The sequence below is a fragment of the Myodes glareolus genome, chromosome 21, assembly GCF_982192425.1.
Source record: "Myodes glareolus chromosome 21, mMyoGla1.1, whole genome shotgun sequence".
Classification (NCBI taxonomy): domain Eukaryota; kingdom Metazoa; phylum Chordata; class Mammalia; order Rodentia; family Cricetidae; genus Myodes; species Myodes glareolus.
In genome coordinates, this window is record NC_142046.1 from 51,204,533 (window position 1) to 51,225,328 (window position 20,796).

The following is a 20,796-nucleotide window of genomic DNA, read 5'->3' on the forward strand; positions in this document are numbered from 1 at the left end:
CTCTCAAAGGAAGTAAGAATTTCTCAGCATCTATAGACAACAATTTAAGGCCCTGTGTCTCTTAATTTGTCAGGAATGCTTTTAAACCGTTTAATTTTTTGGTGACACCAGTTCCTATTTCCCTAACCTTCAAAATGTCTTCTTTCCCAAATCCACTTTGCAAACCCATGAATTTATCACTATTGCCCAGCATGCAGCCTCTCCACATTAGCTCAGAGTACTAGACTCACAAACGTAAGCCTTACCACTTCACAAGAGTCACTGGGAGAGAAAACCCGCTCTCTGGAATGTGATGGAGGCAGGGAAGGCCCTGGGTGGCTGCACTGTGACCATGACCTCAGCTGTGAGCCTCAGAAGAATGACAAGCTCTAGTGAGTCCTGCCCCTGTAGGTGGCCAGGGGCTTGCTGAGCTGACAAAGGTCTACGCTAAGAATTATTTGCTAAGAGAATTTAGTAACAGTTATTTTTCCCTGTTATGCTTAATGGCTTTTGGGTTCTACTCTTGTAAATTGCCCGAGGCTGATTAAAACAATGGCTTCGGTTGTTCTGATTTCTTTTCAGCTTGCCGTGGTGACCTTTAAAAATGGATTTCTCACTACCAAGCCTTTCCTGCCAAGCTTTTCCAGTCAGTCTTGCTCTCTCCTTCGCCTTGCAAACATGTATGTACATATACACACATATGTGTACACTGCATATGTACCCATATGCCTGTGGGCTCCTGGTGCTCGTGTAAATGAAAACCTCCTGAATGATCGCATAAAATGCTACGGATGTTCCCCACACAGAAGCTAAATATCTTCCTATCTGCCCGACAGAGAAGAAATAAATCTGTACCTTGATATAATTAGTATTACTCCCCCTCCCTTCTTGCCCCGCTATGAGAATGAACTATAGTTAATTTTCTGCTTTTTGTCACTTACCCATGCTGCTGTCTGGGGAAAGTAGGAATATTATCAAATACTGTTTAATATGATTGATAATACAGTGCCAATTTATTAGAGTTATGGTCAAAATTGCATAGGTGAAAAATAGACAGTTATTATAATAATTTCTACTCAGTTTTCTCTTTTTAAGTCTGTATACTTGCTTGAGAGCGATGTTATTAGGTCAACATGCAGATCATGGAGCCATAGGCTCTGAACTCAACTGGTATCTAGTTTTGGTATCTGTATTTGACTCACAATAGACGTGATAGAATAGAGTCCCATGGGTGAGCTGTGCTGATTTGTCTCCAACTAGTTGTGATGTTGTATAGTATAGTCAGATGAGCTGGTCCGTTCTCTTTGACCCTGAATCCGAGGGTATACTGAAGTGAAGTGATTTGGATGGACGTCTTGATATCACAGACTGATGCACCTCTCTCAGTCTTGAGCAATGCTTGCCTTACTGTTTGCAACCACTGACTATGGTGAAAAGTGAATGGCCTCTGTCTGTAATTATAGAGGCCTTTGGCCATGGTCATTGAGCCTGGGTCCTCTTTCTTATCTCTCTTCTTGCAGTGATATTTCATTTGTATTTTAATAAATAAAGCTTGCCTGAAGATCAGAGAGTAAAACAACTGCCCTGTTCAGCCTTACAGACCAGGCAGTGGTGGCACACACCTTTAATCCCAGCAGCCACACTAGTCTGCCATAGAAACTGGGTGGTAGTGGTGCACACCTTTAATCCTAGCCCTAGAGAGGAATATAAGATGGGAGGAGACAGCTCTCATTCTGAGATTCCTGGAGGCAGGATCGCCATTTCAGACAGTGGCTGGCTGTTTTGCTTTTCTGACCTTCAGCTTGAACCCCAATATCTGTCTCTGGGTTTTTATTAATCGTACTACATCTTCTTTACCCCTTGTCCTGCTCTCCCTGTTTTTCCTCTATCACTAACTGATATCATTACCTCCTTTATTAAACATGGAATCTGACATCCAGGTTAGTCTTTCTTCCCTCCTTCCAATTCCTCCTTGGGAGGAAAGGAAGGGCTGTGGTCTGTAAATAGAGGAACAGGGCCAGAAATGATCTCCATGACAGGTTTGCCAGAGGGCCCCTGTCTAAAACAGTGATTCTCAATCTTCCTAATGTTTTGATCATTTAATACAGTCCCTCATGTTGTACAACCCCCAACTGTGAAATTATCTTCTTTGCTACTTTATAACTATAATTTTGCTACTGTTACGAATCGAATGTAAAGATCTGATATGCAGGATATCTGACGTGCAACCCTTGTGAAGAGGTCATTAAACTCCCAAAGGGGTTGCAGCCCACTGGTCTAACCACTGTAGTGCAGAGTGGCTCTCGGTGAATGGCACTGAGTAGGTATCAGGTGAGAGAGTCCGCTCCCTTCTCATTCTTGGGTCATGATTTAGAGTGCTTCCGCCTCTCACTTACGTGAGGGCAAGAACACATCTGCCTCCCCTGCCTAGGGCTCCTGAACCTGTTTGTACCCATCTACAGGGAGTCTCTGCTTGAAGATAGAGAGCTGAGGGATTAAGGATTTGTTCTGGGGGGAAAAATCACACACAGAACCAGCAACCTCTCAAAGAGATGGAGCTCTTAGAGAGCCTGGCCCCAAAATTGCTGCACAAGCACAGAGTAAGCCATAGTTTTGGCCACTTCGGTGTTCTCAAAAGCCTGGACTAAAGACAGCTTGTAATAGCCCGTCATCGGGTCCACGCATGCCCGTAGTTGTTGTTGAGATCTGAGCCCGTCTCTGCCTTCGTCTACTCCTCAGCTCCCTGGATTTAGTGGCTCAGACTTACCTCTATTTCTACCTTAAGATACAAATTTCATCCCTGATTCTTGAAACCAGAAGTCTGCCTGACTCTACACCTTGCTGCCTCTACCGCAGGCAGCCCAAACACAGACCACACAGCTTCAAACCCCAAGCTCTAGATGCCTCATAAACACAAGCAGAAAATACAGAAAAAGGCAGCGTCGACTCTGATGGAATTTCAGAACATCTTCTGAGCCCTGGAAGCTGTACTCTACCCCAGCACACTCCCTTAGAAGAGACTTTAATTGCAGCCTTTGCTCTGTACGCACAACTTACACAGCACTGCAGGGCACACAGCGTGTGAAACTTAAGTATTCGCCTGGAACGTGTGTTTCTGGATGTTTATGTGTACGCAAAGTATGTTAAAAATAGAAGTAGTGGACAACATGCTTTGCATGATAAAAAATCAAATCTACATATGACTATCTACCTTTATTTAATAAAATGTCTTTTAGTATTACCCAGTCATTTATATGTATCTATTTATCTAAGCCTTGGAATACTCATCCTGATAGGGGATCCTGCAAGCATCACTGCTGGCAGGGACACAGGGAAACAATCCACATGAGGTGAGGAGTGAAGCTGGGGTCCGTTTAGCAGGCGCTGGGTCAAAACTTCTAGAGTCTGACCTCGCGGTTTATTTCTCTTACACATTTAAGCCCAGCAAAACTTTGAAAAGAGATTTCCATTGGGGCAATGATCACATCCCAGCTCTAGGCGTAGCTACATAGGAACTCCCCTGCAAAGTAGCAAAGCACCTCTGGCCTTTACAATGTGCATCTGTTCTATTGACTGATAGACAGTGCTCAGGGTAAGGGCCTAGGGAGGAAGGATTTAACAAACACAAGGATGGATTCTGTTGGTAGATGGTGTAAAATGCACAGGACCTTCTTCATAAGGTTGGGTTCCGTTCGCTGAGAGACTAAGTTCAGGATGAGGGCCTAAACCATACCTGATATTGGGGGATTCAGGAAGGTTGGCGCCATAGGATCTCCAGGTTGGCAGATAATATACACTCTAACCCTCTGGGTGACCAGGTGTCAGTCATTTCCTTGCTACGAAGAAAATAGGCCTGCCTGTTCAACCAGCCTGCTTGCTCCAGTGTTTTCTCTAAGCTGTGCCTCTTACATGACACAGTGTTTTGGTTGGTTGGGTTTTGTTTGTTTGTTTGTTTGCTTTTTGTCAAGAAAGGGTTTCTCTGCATAGCCTTTGCTGTCCTGGAACTCACTCCATAGACCAGGCTGGCCTCAAGCTTGCAGAGATCCACCTGCCTCTGCCTCCTTTGTACTGGGATTAAAGGTGTGCTCCACCATCTTCCGGCCAAACCCAAGTATTTTTTTCTTTAATTTTTTTTAAAACAAATTATCTTTTTTCATTTACATATTAATCCCAGTTCCTTCTTTCCCTCCTCTTCCCATCCCCTCCACCTAACCCTCACCCCCCATCCACTCCTCAGAGATGGTGAGACACATTGCTTTGGGGAAGGTTCAAGACCCTCCATACTGTATCTAGGCTGAGAAAGGTATCCATCTGAACAGAATGAAACTCAAGTATTTAAGCTGAAGATCTGTAATTTTTGTATTAAACAAGGAATTATTTAGAGATCTGTTAGCAGATGCTGTTCTTAAGTTATGACACTAGGTGGAGCATGAGAGTTTTAGAAAATCTGAGTTTGTAGTCACTGGCAAGAACAAACCATCAAAGAAAACAGAAAAATAAGCCAAATTTAATTTTGTTGGTTTTAACTAAAATTAGAGAAACATAAAACATTTTATAAGTTTATCTAAAGTCTAGGATTTTTTTTTCAAGAAATAAGCATTGGGATCAGAGTTTTCAGCTCTCCAAACCCCTCAGGAGGAAAATGAAGTAGGGCATCCTTTTAAAAGGAACACTACTGGAGATGGCAAATAGATCTACTGGAGTAATGTGTGTACATGTGTATGAGAGTGTGCATGTGTATATGTGAGTGTGCATGTGTATATGTGAGTATGCATGTGTGTACATGTGTATACACGTGTGTGCATGTGTCTAAGGGAGTATGCATGTGTGTATGTGTATATGTGAGTATTTATGTGTGTGCATGTGTATATGTGAGTGCATGTGTATATACATGTGGCTATGTATGCATGTGTGTACATGTATATATATGAGTATGCATGTATATACATATGCCTATGTGAGTATGCCTTGTGTGCATGTGTATATGTAAGTATGCATGTGTGCATATGTGTATGCGAGTATGCGTATGTGTGTTCATGTGTAACGTGAGTATGCATGTGTATACATGAGTACACATGTGTATTTGTGAGTGCATGTGTATATGTATGTATGCATGTGCATATATGTGTGCATGTGTATAAGAGAGTGTGTGTGTGTGTGTGTGTGTGTGTGTGTGTGTATGTGATTGAAAAAGTGGTCTTTATCATAGTGGGAATATCTTATATCGACACTAACTTCTAGATTGCCAAGTACAATCTTGAGCAAATCTAACTCTAAGGATTAAATTGCCTATCAGTAGGAGAGAAGGCCACACAATGCTAATAATAGTAATTAAAATATCTTTTTGTTTTGCTAAAATCTGTGGGAAGATTTTGATGAGATTCAAGCTCATCGGCGTGATTCTTGGAGATGAGGTGTGTGAGATGAACAGCAGACAGATACACTGCCGGAGCACAGCAGACAGATACACTGCCGGAGCTATAGACAATCTGCTGGTGGACTTGCAAAAACACCAGTTTGGATCTTGGTGGTGTCTAACTGTGTCTGTGCACACTGAGAATCAACTTCATGCTAGAATCAATTATTATGAGGTTGCAGCTGAGGTTTACAAGGGCTTTCATCTGTAGCTACCTGCACAAGCACCATCTAGCATGAAGGACAGACATCCCTCGTGTGGTCCAGGCTAGCAGCAGTGGGATGAATCACACTGGTTTGCTGGGATCTCAAGTTCTGCTTTCTTTACCCATCTGCTCATGAGCCTTCACTTCCCACAATCCTTAGCTGCTCAAACATTCCATCCTGAGTATTTAGTTGCCTTTAAGTGGAGACACAGGTGGAGGATACTTACTCCACCTTAACAGAAGCAGCTCTGTGGGCAGTGTCTGTGTATCACACGTGTGCCTTGAGCCCTTGGAAGCCAAAAGAGGGCAGCAGATCCCCGGAACAGCAGTTACAGATGGTTGTGAGCTGCCATGTGGGTGCTGGGCATGGAACCAGGGTCCTCTACGAGAGCAGCCAGTCCCCTTAACTGCTGAGTCATCTCTCCAAACTTTTGCCAACTTTGTCAAATAGTTTATTTCACACAGTTTGTAGACATAATTAAGGAATGAGCTAAGCTGGCTGAAGTTAATACAATGAGAATTCAGTTACTATATTAAAAAGTTGAGGGTTTTTTCTTTATGTTAAACTTTAAAGGGGAAAACTTAGGCTTATATAGAGGGGATTTGGGGTAGAAGTATGAACCGTCCTGGTATTTTATTTAATAAAATGGCAAGCAAGAGTGCAGATGGCAACTCTTAGTAACAGTGAAAATTAGCATTCCCTCCCCTGTTCCCGTTTCATGAGCCAAGGTCTCTTTGTAACCCAGACTGACTGGGAGCTCCTCATGTGGCCCAGAATAGTCTTGAGTTCCTGATCCTCTCACTTCAGCCTCCCAATTTCTGAGTTTATACCGTGCATTACCAAACCTGACCCAGAGAATATACTTTAAACCAATTTGATTTCTTTATCTTTAAAAAAATAATTCTTATTTTATTTATTTTTGAGACGATCTCTCTATGTAACCTTGGCTGACCTGGAACTCGCTTTGTAGACCAGGTTGGTCTCCAACAGAGATTTGCCTGCCTCTGCCTCCTGAGTGCTGGGATTAAAAGCATGGACTGGAAATTTTATTATTTCAAATTATGTGTATGTATCGGTGTGTGTTCATGATTGCTGGTGTCTGCGGAAGTCAGAAGTGTCAGAGCCCCTGGAGTTGGAGTTTGCAGGCATGTGTGAGCTGCCTACTGTGAACATGGGTGCTGGGAATCAAACTCAGGTCTTCTGGAAAAGCAGTCCACACTCAACCACTGAGCTATCTTGGCAGCTCCCAGTGTGGCTTCTCTTTGACATTTCCTATATGTGAAGACATAGACAAAGAAAATGTTCTGACTAACCACTTAAGAATGCCTAGGCTATTGATTTAGATTGAATAAATGAAGTCCAAATTTTATTTCAGACTTTTGCAATTAAACTGACTCCCATAGTGGAGACGGCTAATATGCTTTAGATGAACCTTCTAATCTGAAACTATCAGTGATGGGAACTGGGAAGGGAGGCCTTGGTATAGGTGTTTTCCTACCTAATTCCTCTGTGTGTGTAGCAAGGAGGAGATTACACGTGAAGATTCCATGATTGTTGTACATAGTATTGTACAGCAAAGCATTAGGCAAAGCCAACTGTGGGACCCAGGGAGACAGAGCTACCATCAGAGGGTGACACCCTTTAAACTGTGACGATATTGGGTATATGGCACCACCCAGGGAAGCAGGATGCTCCCCACTGGTGAACCGACAGGACATAGGAGAGCATTTTACAGGTATAAGGTAATGGTATTTTTGAGTCATGGAAGAAGTTATGCAAAACTGTTGATTCTAGATTTTGATAAGGGCCTAAGAGTAGTTCCTGATGCATTTTAAAGTCCCGTTTGAATTTTTATGTCAAAGATTATGTGTGCTTTTCACAGTCACCGGCTCCGCCGATAGACTAGCTGTGAGTAACTCCATTTAGAGGTGAAGAGGCCTGAATTGTTGCTGTTAGGGGAGTTTTTTGAGCGTCTCACTCATGGTTAGCCACTCTGAGACAGGGACCAGAGCTTTTACCCTGTAGGCCTCTGCTTGCCCCCAGCAGCCGTGAGCATCATAGTTTCACAAAGGGAATTATGGGAGTGCCTACTTCAATTAATTCTATGACTTAAAGAATTACATTTTGGGTTGGGATGTGACGCAGTTGATAGGGGGCTTATGTGACATACACAAAGCCCTGGGCTTGATTGTCGGCGCCAGGCAAATGGGGAGGGGTGGTGTGTGTCTGTAATCCCAGCACTCAGGAGGCGGAGGCAGGAGGATCAGCAGCCCAAGGTCCTTCTCTATTGACACAGTGAGTTCTAAGGGATCAGCCTGGGATACATGAGACTTCATTAAACAAACAAAGAAGCAAAAACCGAAGCAAAATGTACTTTGGAGTACCAAAGGAGGTTTTTATTTACTATCACTCAAATTTTTGAAATATTTGGTAAGTAATGTCCCAAATGGGAATTTATAAGTATGGGCCTGAAAAGAGGACTCGGTGGGTAAAAGCACTTGTCACAGAAGCCCGATGACATGCACTCAACTCCTAGAACCTAGACAGAAGAAGAGAGCTCACCCCTGAAGATTGCCTTCTGGCTTCCATGAGAGCCTGTGGACACACACATATGGACGCACAAGTGCACACGTGCACGAATAAATGCTAACAAAACAGATAAGGTTGGGTACAAAAACACATTTGCTAAGTAATACTCCCAGAATATCAAATTTTATAATTCAACACGCATAACCCACGTGTTGCCCATGGATGCCTGCACGCACTTGACCAACACTGAGGAATCGGCTGAGAGAATGTCTCCAGAGAGCAGTCACCTCATGAGAGGAATTGTTCAGAGAAAGGTCATAAGGCATTTTCAGAGAAGGTAAAATGCAAAACACGGTCAAGTCTTTGGGTACTGGCAGTCAGGTCGAGGGGACATTGGGAGAAGGAAGGCCCCACAGCCGTGGCTCAGTGGAAAGTCTATGCTCCAACATGACGGGGAATGGTCTAAACGAGAGCTCTTGCTGTATGGTGTCAGGATTTTGGTTCCTTTAATACGAAGCATCGCACTGGGGCAGACTGTGTGCCACACCGAGCAGGAAAGAAAAATGTAGAAGATATCTCCTGAAAGTGCTGCAGCGGGAATTTAGGAAACAAAAGCTTATATTTGGTGGGTCCACTAGGTAAAGCTCTTCACTCTGGTTTAAGAGAGGCTTCCCCCGATGGCGCCACAGGCAGAGGGTGGTGTCTAGATGGGCCTTGCTCTCTCGGCTGCTAAGATCGCTGGATATGTCGTGGGCTGGGTTTCCAAGCGAGCCGCCCTCATTGCCCGCCTTCTTCCGCTGCATACACTGTCTGGGTGTTGATACTCTCTGCATGTTTCCAGGCACGAAAGGATGCATACCAGAAGACCCTATCGAGTGGAGGATGTTGACAGACATTGCCTCGGGGATGACTTGGTCAATCTCGAGGTCCTGGATGAGGTACTGAATACTTAGTAGACTACTCTCGTGCATGGTTTGTGTTTCACACAGGGTGCCTGCCCCTTCGCTGGACATCTTTCTAAAGTCATTCAAAAACTGTTTGGTTAACCATGCAGTGACGCTCAAGGAACATTCCATTTGGTAACTACAATTCTCTGTGTGTTTGTATATAAGTTTTGGAATGATGAAGAAAAAGAATCTCTAGTAAAGTCCCCTCTGTCATAGGCCTGACCAATGAAGCTCACCAACCTAAATTTATTTTCTATTTAATAAAAAAAGACATTGCACTTTACCCTGAAGATAATTGTTTGTTCTTCATAAGGAGATATTTCCTTCACAGAGATGGTGGCGTTATTATAGTTCATGTTTGAAATTGAAAACTAAGATAATTCCTCATTCAGAATACTTACATTTGCTTGGGCTGTTAGTTAAGTTGAACCTGCATCTGTAGAGTCTACTGCTGGGGGACCCTCAGCGTCAACCCTTCAGTCACTAATGTGTAACAGTACAGTTCAATCCCATAGTCCCACAATCAAGACTTGAAGTGTAACTTTTGAGAAATGAAATTACTAGGGCTGGCAAGACGGCTCAGCTGGTAAGAGCAAGAGCAATGGCTGCTCTTCCAGATGCCCCAAGTTCGGGTCCCAGAACCTGGGGGAAGCTGTTGTATACAGTTGAATTTAATTATAACTACAACCTTCTGATTGGACAAATTCTGCCCCCAACCCAGCAACAACTGACATCTTGGTTGGCTATCTCGATGCCTGTCAGCAACTCTTAATTATTTCAACACATTCTTACGGCGTCGTTTCAAGGCATCTGTCACCCTTTCAGAGACTTAGAATCATAACAGGTTGTCTTCATCTTTTTAGACTAAAGTGTGTAAGGAGTTCATTGCTGATCTCAGCATCTCTGCCTCGACTGATGATGTTTCTCAAGGCTGTGTCTCCTCTTCCTAGGATACAATTATCTACTGGCTGGAGAAACGCTATGCAGATGCGCTGATCTACACCTATGTGGGAGATATCCTAATTGCCTTAAACCCCTTCCAGAATCTAAGCATATACTCCCCACAGGTGAGGACTGGTTTCAAAGCATGTTTTGATCCTTGCTGGGTAATTAAAAATCACAAGGCTGGGCCAGGGTGTAACTCAGTGGTAGAGCAGTTGCTCAGCATGTCCATGGCCCTGGGCTCAAACCCTGGCACTGGAGAAAGAAAATCAAACATGCAAACAAAATAAATTAGTATTGCAACTGTGTGATCCATCATCATCATGGGGCTAATATCCCAAACCATAGACAATAATCTAACATGAATGGAATTTTTAATCTTTGGGAGAAACTTCTTAAAGCAATCAGCAATACAAGTTAATTACTGAATGCTTGCTATGTGCCAAGCACTGGGTTGGGTCACTTCTTCTCACCCTATGAGACCAGAAAGCTGTAAATACTATGGCTTCTTCAGAAGAGGGAGACACAGAGTAGGGTGGTCAGTGCCCCTTATCCAAGCTTGTGTAGCCAGTAACAGAGAACAGGGGTCAGAATATAGGTCTGCAGATCCCCAAGCCTTTCAGAAGCAGTGAAAACCCTAGTTCTTCAGGGTAATGGGTAACAAATGCCTTCGATGGTCCAGGGAATACTTGAAGGGTCCTTTAAATGAACTGCATTTTCCCTCCAGTTTTCCAGGCTTTATCACGGGGTGAAGCGAGCCTCGAATCCTCCCCACATATTTGCGTCAGCAGACAATGCTTACCAGTGTTTGGTCACTTTCAACAAAGACCAGGTAAGGACTTGCCTTCCTCGTCTGCCAGCTCACAAGGTGAAGCATGGTCCGTCTGCCTGTTTCTGTTTGAACCTGAGGTTGCAGAGGCTAGCCCGAGGAAATGGGACCTGAGGTTGCAGAGGCTAGCCTGAGGAAATGGGAAATGGAATTGCGGTACAGGGGCACTGGATGCCTGAGAAGGACAAAACCCTTTTGAGATTCATAACACACAGGGGACACTCATTTTCTCTCGTGAAATGCAGTAAAGACATTTCTAATATGGACATAATGAGAACATAGGGCAGCCACAACCTGATTACATGCAATGGCTGTAATAAAAATGGGATATATAATGGCATAAATGAAATTCCCTCCTATTAACATCTTAGGATCTTCATGACTAGGCCCCCTGTATGTGAAATACTGCACTCCCTGGACACCTGGCCCTATACCATCTAGTTGCTGAGAAATTTGATGGGCTAGGGTTAAGACTGACAAACTTTAAGCTCAATATTAGTTAAACACAAAGTTAAACCCATAAATTTTAATTGTCTAGACTTCTAATTCACAGCATGGCTTATCCTGCCTTTCACCCCTCCTCCATTTTGCTTGGTTTAGTCTCCTATATTTCTGTCTTCTGTAAACAAATAGAGGGAACCTAATTTTGCAAGTAATCTTTATGAGAGCTTACTATGTATGTATTTCCAGAGACCAAAGAAATCTAACCTTTTGGGTCTGTTGAAGGTAGACAAAATTATTACCAGTGTGTATTAGTTACTCTTCTGTTGCTGGGAGAAAACACCATGGCCAAGACAACTTCCGGAAGAAAGAGTTTATTTGGCTTCCAGTTCCAGATGTGTAAGAGTCTGTCACGGTGGGAAAGTATGACAGCAAACAAGATGGCTGCTGGAGCAGCAACCGAGAATGCTCTCCTCGAAATGCAGAGCAGAGAGCAAACTAGAAGCAGGCAGAACACTTTTACTCTCAGAGCTCCCAAGTGACAACACCCCTCCAGCAAGGCAGCACCTCCAAAACCTCCCCAAACAGGGCCACCAACTAGGGCCCCAGTGTTCAAATGCCCTAAACTGTAAGGGGCATTTCTCACTCAAACCACTGCACAACAAAATTCACTGAAGAGAGGTTTGCTGACTTTAGAGATGACCTTCTCTGCATTATTATGGAGATTTACAAATTGTCCACAGATTTACCAGAGAGAGATGAAATGGATAGAGCAGCATGACCTTCAAGCTAAAAAGCTTGCCTGTTGAAAGGTTTTTATTTTTTTTTCTGTCATCCCATCCCCACCCTATTTTGTTTCTGACACTGAATTGTGTGTTTTCCAAAACTAAATGTTTTTCCCAGGGTGTCGTACAATTTAGAGCAATCCTGACACACTAGAGTTAGCACAGACCCCCCATAGGTTATAGGTTAATTTCAACAAAAATGCCCACATGTCAGATGCCGGCCACAAATGGAGTACCCAGGAGCCTCACACTCCTGCCAAGCCAAGGACAAGTTCAAGGGTTCCAATAATCCTCTCTCAGCCTGGCTAATTCACTAGATCAACTCAAAGAATTAAGGAGAACACTAAGTTTGTCTTGACTGGCATATTAGGTACAAACCAGGGCAACCACGTGGGAGACATGCATGGAACAGGTGGAGGAAAGGGGTGGGAGCATGTAGGATCCTGCCGTTCACCTGAGCACTCTCTCCCAGGACCTTCAATTCAACAGTCCCTAGACTCACTGAGTCTCATTTGTTTAAGAGATTTTATAACTCAACGGTTAAGAACACTGAATGCTCTTTCAGAGGACCCAAGTTCAATTCCCAGCACCCGCGTGGCAGTTCACAACTGTCTGTAGCTGCAGTTCCAGAGAATTCAATGCCCTCATATAGACACACATGCAGGCAAAACACCAATGCATATACAATATAAATAAACAAATCTTTAAAAAAGTTTTTAGTTTTTAGAACTCAGGGAATAAGACTGAGATGAATATAGTCAAAGTCCATGATGTATTTGAAAGAAATTACTTTTGCAAAAACCCAACATTATATGCAAGGGGTAGATGCTCATAGGATATTTTAAATAATAGAAATAAATAAAAGAGTTCTTTTCATTAAAAGTTTTTATTGAACTCAATTTGCAACCTCTTTTCCTTTCTGGAAGATGGGGGAGGTCGTCTGAAAGTTCCCATCCTCTGACCATCTATCTATCTGTTTTTTCTCATTGCCCATCCCCATGTGAAGTAGTCTGGCTCCCACTTGGAGCCACCTCATGCATAGCAGAGGTGCGGTTAGAGGCATTCTTCCTGAGAGAAGATGCTCTCCATCAGTTAGGAAATTCCAAGAAGCTGTTTGTCAGGATCCAAGGACAAAGGCCAACGATGTCGCTTTTATTCTCCCTCACCAATGATTTCCCTTGTGCAGGAAGAGCTCCCGGAAGTGGTAGGAAGACCACAGCCAACAACACAAGAAAAACAGGCAACAGAAATGAGAACAAAAAAGAAAATATGGTTGGCCTTAAGCATGTGGCAGGCATTTGACCTCACTCGTAATAAAGGAAGTACAGATTCAAAGAGCATAGAATACCTGCTTCAGATTTGTGCTAATCAAATTAGCACAAATCCATGCACTGTGTGGTGAGGCTGCAAGACAACAGACTCCATCCTGGATGCCAGCCTCAACTCCACATGCCCCGTTCATGTCTCCTACGTAGCTGTCCCTGGATGCTGTACCCTTTCTAATATGCCAGTAAAGATAAATTGTCCTCTAGTGAACTAGAATCCTACTATGGTCCCAAGTCAAGCAATCCAGTAGTAGTTATTTTACAAATACCTTTACTTTTTGGTTGAATGTTGCCCACTTGGAATTCATTCAGCCGATGAACCTGAATGTAGATACAATGACCTGTGTATAAGATTATTCATTGCAATACAGTTTATAACAAGAATTGACCAAACAACCCACAAGGATCGGTTAACAATGGCACCATCAGACAAGGCTACATCTAAACTTTGCAATGACAAGTGGCTGTCCCAGTTCGTCATATACTGGAAAGAGTTCCAGGATAGAATGGTTGTTCAATGAAACATGGAGGAGTATAGTGGGGTTTGTTATGTGTAAGAACCACAACCAAATGTGCAGGTTGTTTCTGTGTGGTGATTGGTTGGGCTCCTCCCTGACTCTGTTTTCTGTGTCAGTGCATTGTCATCAGTGGAGAAAGTGGATCAGGGAAGACAGAAAGCACCCATCTCATTGTTCAGCATCTGACTTTCTTGGGAAAGGTAAGAGCCAACCGAATTCTGGATCGCGGTTTGAAGCCCCCGCAGAACCAACTGTATGTTTTATAGCAGATGGGCGGACTATAGTCTTTTTTTTTTTTAAATCAGGAGTCACATAAGAAAATTCCATCTTTGTTGTGTTGCCTCCTGATAGCTAGCTCTTAAGATGCCAGCATGCTGTCCTTACTTCACGTCGTGAGAAAAATAAAACCAACACGGAGTTACTACATTGTGGGCAAATCAATTATTTTGTGTGTTTCCCGTGTAGTAGAAACATTGAGCTGTTCAGTGGGAGAAGCGAGTAGACGCTGCGTCAGAGCCCCTGTGGTGATTAGGAAAAAACGGCGAATGGAATCCCTCTAGCAACAGTTGAGGAAAAGGAAAATGGTAGCTTGGACAAGGACATGGAAGGAAGGGTTGCAAGATTAGTCCGGGAGGTGCCGATCCTTGGCCGCTAGGGCATCACGTTGACTAAGGAAAGGCTTGAGGACGCCTTTGTTATCACCGAGGTGCATTGAAAAGCACAGTGGAAAAGTTGGGGGATGTCTGTATTTGGGATTCTTTCTAAACTGCTAGGCAGGAAACATCTGTCAAGACTTTCCTACGAAATGCAATCAGACTTTAAAACTGCCACCGGGGCTGGAGAGATGGCTCAGCGGTTAAGAGCACTGGCTGCTCTTCCAGAGGTCCTCAGTTCAATTCCCAACAGCCACATGGTGGTTCATAACCATCCGTAATTCTATCTAGTGCTCTCCTCTGGAGTGTAGGCAGAACACTGTATATAATAATAAAAACGAAACAACAACAATAAAAAAAAACCAACCCTGCCAGCGAATCTGGCTTTGTGACTCATGGTACCTGGTGACTCCTTCATCAGGGTTGACACTAACTTCCCCAAAGTGGAGTACCTTAGAAAAGGTGCGTGAGCTACGTGTGTGTGTGTGTGTGTGTGTGTGTGTGGTCCCCGGCGAGATATTATTAGAATGCTGCTTCTGAAAGCTTCTCCTAACCACCATCCGCTCACCCCAGGCCAACAATCAAACCTTACGCCAGAAAATCCTCCAAGTGAACTCCCTGGTGGAAGCCTTCGGGAACGCGTGCACGGCCATCAATGACAACTCCAGCCGGTTTGGGAAGTATCTGGAAATGATGTTCACACCAACTGGAGCTGTGATGGGGGCGAGAATCTCCGAGTACCTCCTTGAAAAGTCCAGAGTTATAAAGCAGGCCACGTAGGTGCACTTAACGTTTTATCACCGGTGTTTGCTTTGCCAATCTAAACGTGGAGGATTTGGGAGCTTCCAAGGTTCCATCTCCCCTTGTTCGTTAGTCTCCCTTAGTGTTTTAGACAAAGGATTAGTGGTGGTTATTGTTTGATTTTTAAGATTTAGTTTTGTCTTGTGTTTATGAGTGTTCTATTTGTATGCATGTCTGTGCACTGTATGGGTGCCTGTTACTCTAAGACACCAGAGGAGAAAGTCAGGTGGTTGGAACTGGAGTTGTAGATGGTTGTAAGCTGCCATGTGCAGCCTGGGGAACCGAACTAAAAGCCTCTGCAAGAGAAACCAGTGCTCTTAACAGCAGAGTCATCTCCCCAGCCTTTGGTGGTAGGTTTGTTTTTTGGGATTTTGTGTTTTTGTTTTTGTTTTTACCTAAAAGGCGTTAAGGGGAGAGAGCTCAAAGGACTTGGGGGAGGGCTTTATGGATGGTGTGTCTGTTTCTCTTGAGTTGATTGTGTAAGGGAGGGTGTGACAATAATTAATTTGCTCACATCTTAAAAATCCACTTTATCAGCCAGGTGCTGGTGGTGCATGCCTTTAACCTCAGTACTCAGGAGGCAGAGGCAGGTGGATCTCTGAGTTCAAGACCAGCCTGGTCTATAGAGTGAATTCTAGGACAGCGAGGGCTACACAGAGAAAGCCTGCCTCAAACAAACAAACGAATCCATTTTATTCCTTAAATGTGAGATTGTATAAAACAATAACAAACAAAAAACAAACAAACAAAAAAACAGCACTGAGAATGTTCCACAGATTGATTTTTCAATTGGTAGAGAAAGGATGCAATTCCCTGCTGCCGTGGTAGCCGACTATGATACAGAGCTTGGGGGAGGGAGGGCTTGCTCTGTCTTGCAGTTCCAATGGGGAAAGGTGATAGCCAGGAGCATGAGGCTGGCTGATCACATTTCATCGACACACAGGAAGCTGTCTAGTCAGGCGGTCAAACCTCATAGGCTGCCCCAAGTAATGTACTTCCTCCAGCAAGGCTCCACTGCCTAAAGGTTTTATAACCTTATCAGACAGTGGCACCAGCTGGGGACCTAGCATTCAAAGATACAAGCCTGTAAAGGACATTATTCAAACTACAACACTCTGTTTAAGGAAAAGCAGGGTAGTAATTGGTAATAGTCATTAAGGGCATGTCTCTCTGGGCTTGACCCTGGTTCTGACACTCTAATGTTGGGCCTATCACTGAACGTTCCTGGGCCTCATTTGGGAAACAGAGATGCTACCAGCCATGGCCTCACGGGTTTACTGGGAAGATTGACGATTCATCTGTATAAATGACTCAAAAGCGTGTGCGATGTGGTGCAGACTGGCAGTATTAGCCACTCTTCTTCTGATTGGTTCTGATGACTGCAGGACACAAGAGTTTCTCAGGAGCAGGTCCCATGCACACAGCCACTCAATATTGAATGCCCGCTATATGACAGTAACGTGTTCTCTGCAGGAACCGCTAGAGTAAACAAGACAGGCAAAGTCTTTGTGTCCACAATAAGACACCGTGGCCAAAGGCAACTTGGGGAGGAAAGGGTTGCTTTTGTTTACACTTTGACATCCCAGCCCAGCATCAAAGGAAGTCAGGATGAGACCGCAAACAGGACAGACACCTGGAGTGGGAGCCAATGCAGGGGCCACGGAGAAGTGTTGCTTGCCAGTTTGCTCCCATGGTTTGCCTAGCCTACATTCTCACACCAAATGCACCATGGGACAATCCGGTAGGAGCATTTGTTTTCAGCTGAGGTTCTCTTTTCCTAAATGACTCTGCCTGGTGTCAAGTGGATGTGAAACGAGCCAGTGCACCTGGGATCTGAGAGGAAAGATAGGTTTCCAGGATTCAAGACATTTGATCTGAGATCTGTGGATCGCTCAGGAGTTAGCCAACAAAATGGAGACAGGAGTGGGGAGAAGAAGGGAGATAAAGCAAGGGGGGAGCTGGGGGTGAGGGTTTTAAAGGAAACAATCAGGGGGCTAGGATAAAGAATAATGTGGAGAATGGAGATCACTTACACCAAGTCAAGAGAAATAAACCTACAGTGAAGCCCCAAAGCCTGAGCAGGAGTTGGGGGCAGTTGGAGACAGAAGGGAAACAGACAGACATCTGTTCACAAGGACTCGGAGAGCTGTCTTACACTTGGTCAGCCTCTCAGACGTTCTTTATTCAAAACCCATTTGTCAGACCTCATCCAGAGATGGGGGACCAAGAATGGGATACTCAAGTGTGCTCAGAGAAGGACAGAGCCACCACAGTTGAAAGGGAAGGACCTGAAAAGCCATAAAGTGTCTCCATCTCATTCAAGTCTCTCTCTCTCTCTCTCTCTCTCTCTCTCTCTCTCTCTTTCTCTCTCTCTCTCTCTCACTGTGTGTGTGTGTGTGTGTGTGTGTCTTTAGGTTTTTGAGACAGGGTTTCTCTGTAGCTTTGGAGCCTGTCTTGAAACTCACTCTGTAGATCAGGCTGGCTTTGAACTCACAGAGATCCTCTTGTCTCTGCCTCCCAAGTGCTGGGATTAAAGGTGTGCAATACCACCACATAACTAATTCAAGAAACTTCATTTAGGTCTCTTACTAACTTGGGAGGCTGACATTATTAGGCCTGTATGACACATGAAGAAAGTAAGGTGAGACCATATTTGTGGCCATCTAACTCCGTCTAGAAGGAATGCTCCAAAAGGCTATGACTTCTATTGGTCCTGTTTCTCTGGCATCCAGAGTAGTTCCTGCCATAATTGGCTTTCAGTACATTTATGCATTAAAATATAATAATCTTTTCAATCATCTTTGTATATTTTGTGTTATACTGCATACCTTAAATACAAACAATAAAGTTTATTTAAAATAATAAAAGTAGCTTGGCATGGTGTCATGTACATTGTAATGCCCATACTGGGGAGGTAGGAGGCAGGAGGATCACAAGAAGCAAGTCAATGGCTGGGGTTTTAGCTTTTGGTAGAGTGCACAATCCTGAATTATTTTGAGTTTATAGTGAAGTTACATGTGTTCGGTAAAGTGCCATTGCCATTACTACTCTATGAATATTACCACTGTTGCTGCTTTCTAATTGGGATGATGCATACTTAATTGCCTGCATATGTAAATTTGTTGCAAAATAATATTTTATACAAAAGAGGAAATGGAATCAATTATTTAGGTCAGGAAAGCCTGGACTATGGTATAAATAAAACCTCTTCCTCAATTTTTTTTCCAGGGGAGAGAAAAATTTTCACATATTTTACTATATTTATGCTGGCCTTTATCACCAAAAGAAACTTTCCGAGTTCAGACTTCCCGAGGAAAAGCCTCCTAGGTAAGTATAATTGCAAAGCCCCTTGCTGCTGGCAGGGAGGAGGCTGCTGGTTAATTTTGAATGAGGGTTCAGTTAAGCCGTTGACAAATCTAGAGGTAAATGAAGCTGTTTCCTTAACTGGAAACTCATTCTGTTAAGTTAACTATGCAAGAGGAGGGAGCAAGAACGGCATCTCAGCACGGGCATCGTTTAGAGTGATGAAAAGCTCAGTTACAGCCGTTTCTCCCAGCCACACCGTTGGCCTGTTAACGAAATACCCTTGCGAAGAAGCCCACATTTGCCTGCGCTGGCCCACAGCGCTGCGTGCTGAATGAGTGCTTACTGTATCAGGTCATGTTCCACTTTCTTCAGATACATAGCTGCTGAAACTGGACGAGTCATGAGGGACATTACATCCAAGGAGTCTTACCGGAGACAGTTTGAGGCGATCCAGCACTGCTTCAGGATTATCGGGTTCACCAACAAGGTACACGCTGGACAAGAGGAAACGAACACAATGCAAATGTCTGGAGATGGGTGGGAGAGAAGGCACATGTGTTCTAACTTGCTGGACACATATCAAATGCATGTGCCTTGTGAGATAGCGCATGTCTACCTCAACATGTGGTCGAAGGATCCAAAACTTCGTCATTCCCCGAGAGCCGGTTTGAAGTGCAGACCCTCTGGTCCATCCAAGAATGACCAAATCAGAATCTGAATTGGAACAAGGTGCCCCAAATGAACATAAATCATGAGAGTAAGGACTGGACAACTATCAATTGTTACCATTTTCATGAATTCAGCCTGGTTATAATAACAGATGCCAAAAGAATATTGCCATATTTTGAGTCGATATTGCTTCTGAAAGGAGTCATTTAGGAATGTATAGGTTATGCCTAAACTCTAGGACATACAGTTTTGCAAGTAGCTCTTTGTGCACACGACAAACTAATTAAAACCCTCCCAATACCTCCGCAGTCATGTTCCCCCGCCATACTTGCACCCCGTAGCTGACTGTAGGCTTTATGCCACCGACGTCATACTCCATAGAGACTTTCTCTGTCAGACACACGCTAAGGTTGACACAGCATTTATGACTCAAGGATCAAATATGGTTCCGTGATACATTATTTCATAGTTTCTGGGCTTCGTGCCATCGGTTTTGTAAGAACATACAAGCTCTTTCGCTCTGCTGGCATGGGGCTGAGTGATTAGGAGGAAAGCTAGAGACTTAAATCTGAGATTAGACTGCAAAGCTTTCTGTTTACCTTGGGGCAGCTGCTCTGGATAAAGCACTGCTTCTGCAGTCCCCGCGAGTTTGGCCTGTCCTTTCCTCCCTAGCATAGCTGATTTTAGTCCTAATAATAACGTTTCATTTTTTTCCTAGATAGCTGTTCATTTTGTTGTTGTTCTGTCTCTCACGTCCCATAAATGGACAGGGGAATATTCCAAAAGTCAAGATAAAAATAGAAATATATTTCACCCAGCTCCTTTGAGGGCAATTTAAAAGGTTCCTGCATCGTTAAAAGATTTTTATGGCGACTGACTTATGGAGCTCATTTTTATCAATGTCACATCATCAGAAGAGTTGATAGCAGAGGCAGAAATGAAGTTGTTTAAAGCACAAGCCCGTCCCTGAGGTCATGCCAAAGTGTGGGGCATCTGTCCTTAAACGGGAACAGGGTCCATGGCGAAGGGAGCCTGTCGGGGAGACGATGGTTTGCTTTCAGTGAATAAAAGATGACAGAATGTTATGATATCATTGGCCTGGGCTTCAGAAGAGAACACATAATGATATTCTGATAGAAAAAAGTTTCTGTCCAACTTAGATTTTCCGTTGCTATAATAAAATGTCATGACCAAAAACAACTAGGAAAGGGTTTATTTCAGTTGAAAGCTTGTCTAAGGAACTCAGAGCAGGGAGCTGAAGGCAGGAACTGGCACAGAGACCAGAGAAAAAGGCTACCTACTGGCTTGTTCCTCCTGGCGTGTTCAGCCTGCCTGCTTACAGCACCCATCTACGGTTAACACTGCCCACAGTGAACTGGGTCTCTCTACATAAGTCGTCAACCTAGAGAATGCACCACTGGCTTGGCCACAGCCTCTTTAGTGGCTGCAT

The 20,796-nt window shown here is 43.8% G+C and overlaps 1 protein-coding gene across 1 annotated transcript in view; it reads left to right on the forward strand.

The window, feature by feature from the left end:
• The window catches only part of Myo3b (myosin IIIB), a 326,704-nt gene that overhangs the window by 134,357 nt on the left and 171,551 nt on the right, over window positions 1-20,796 (forward strand). Inside the window, exons 9-15 of the mRNA XM_087900046.1 lie at window positions 8,972-9,068; window positions 10,028-10,144; window positions 10,747-10,851; window positions 14,034-14,117; window positions 15,144-15,346; window positions 18,600-18,698; window positions 19,050-19,164. Of these exons, the coding sequence (XP_087756172.1) occupies window positions 8,972-9,068; window positions 10,028-10,144; window positions 10,747-10,851; window positions 14,034-14,117; window positions 15,144-15,346; window positions 18,600-18,698; window positions 19,050-19,164 (820 nt within the window). The remainder of the gene's footprint in view (window positions 1-8,971; window positions 9,069-10,027; window positions 10,145-10,746; window positions 10,852-14,033; window positions 14,118-15,143; window positions 15,347-18,599; window positions 18,699-19,049; window positions 19,165-20,796) is intronic.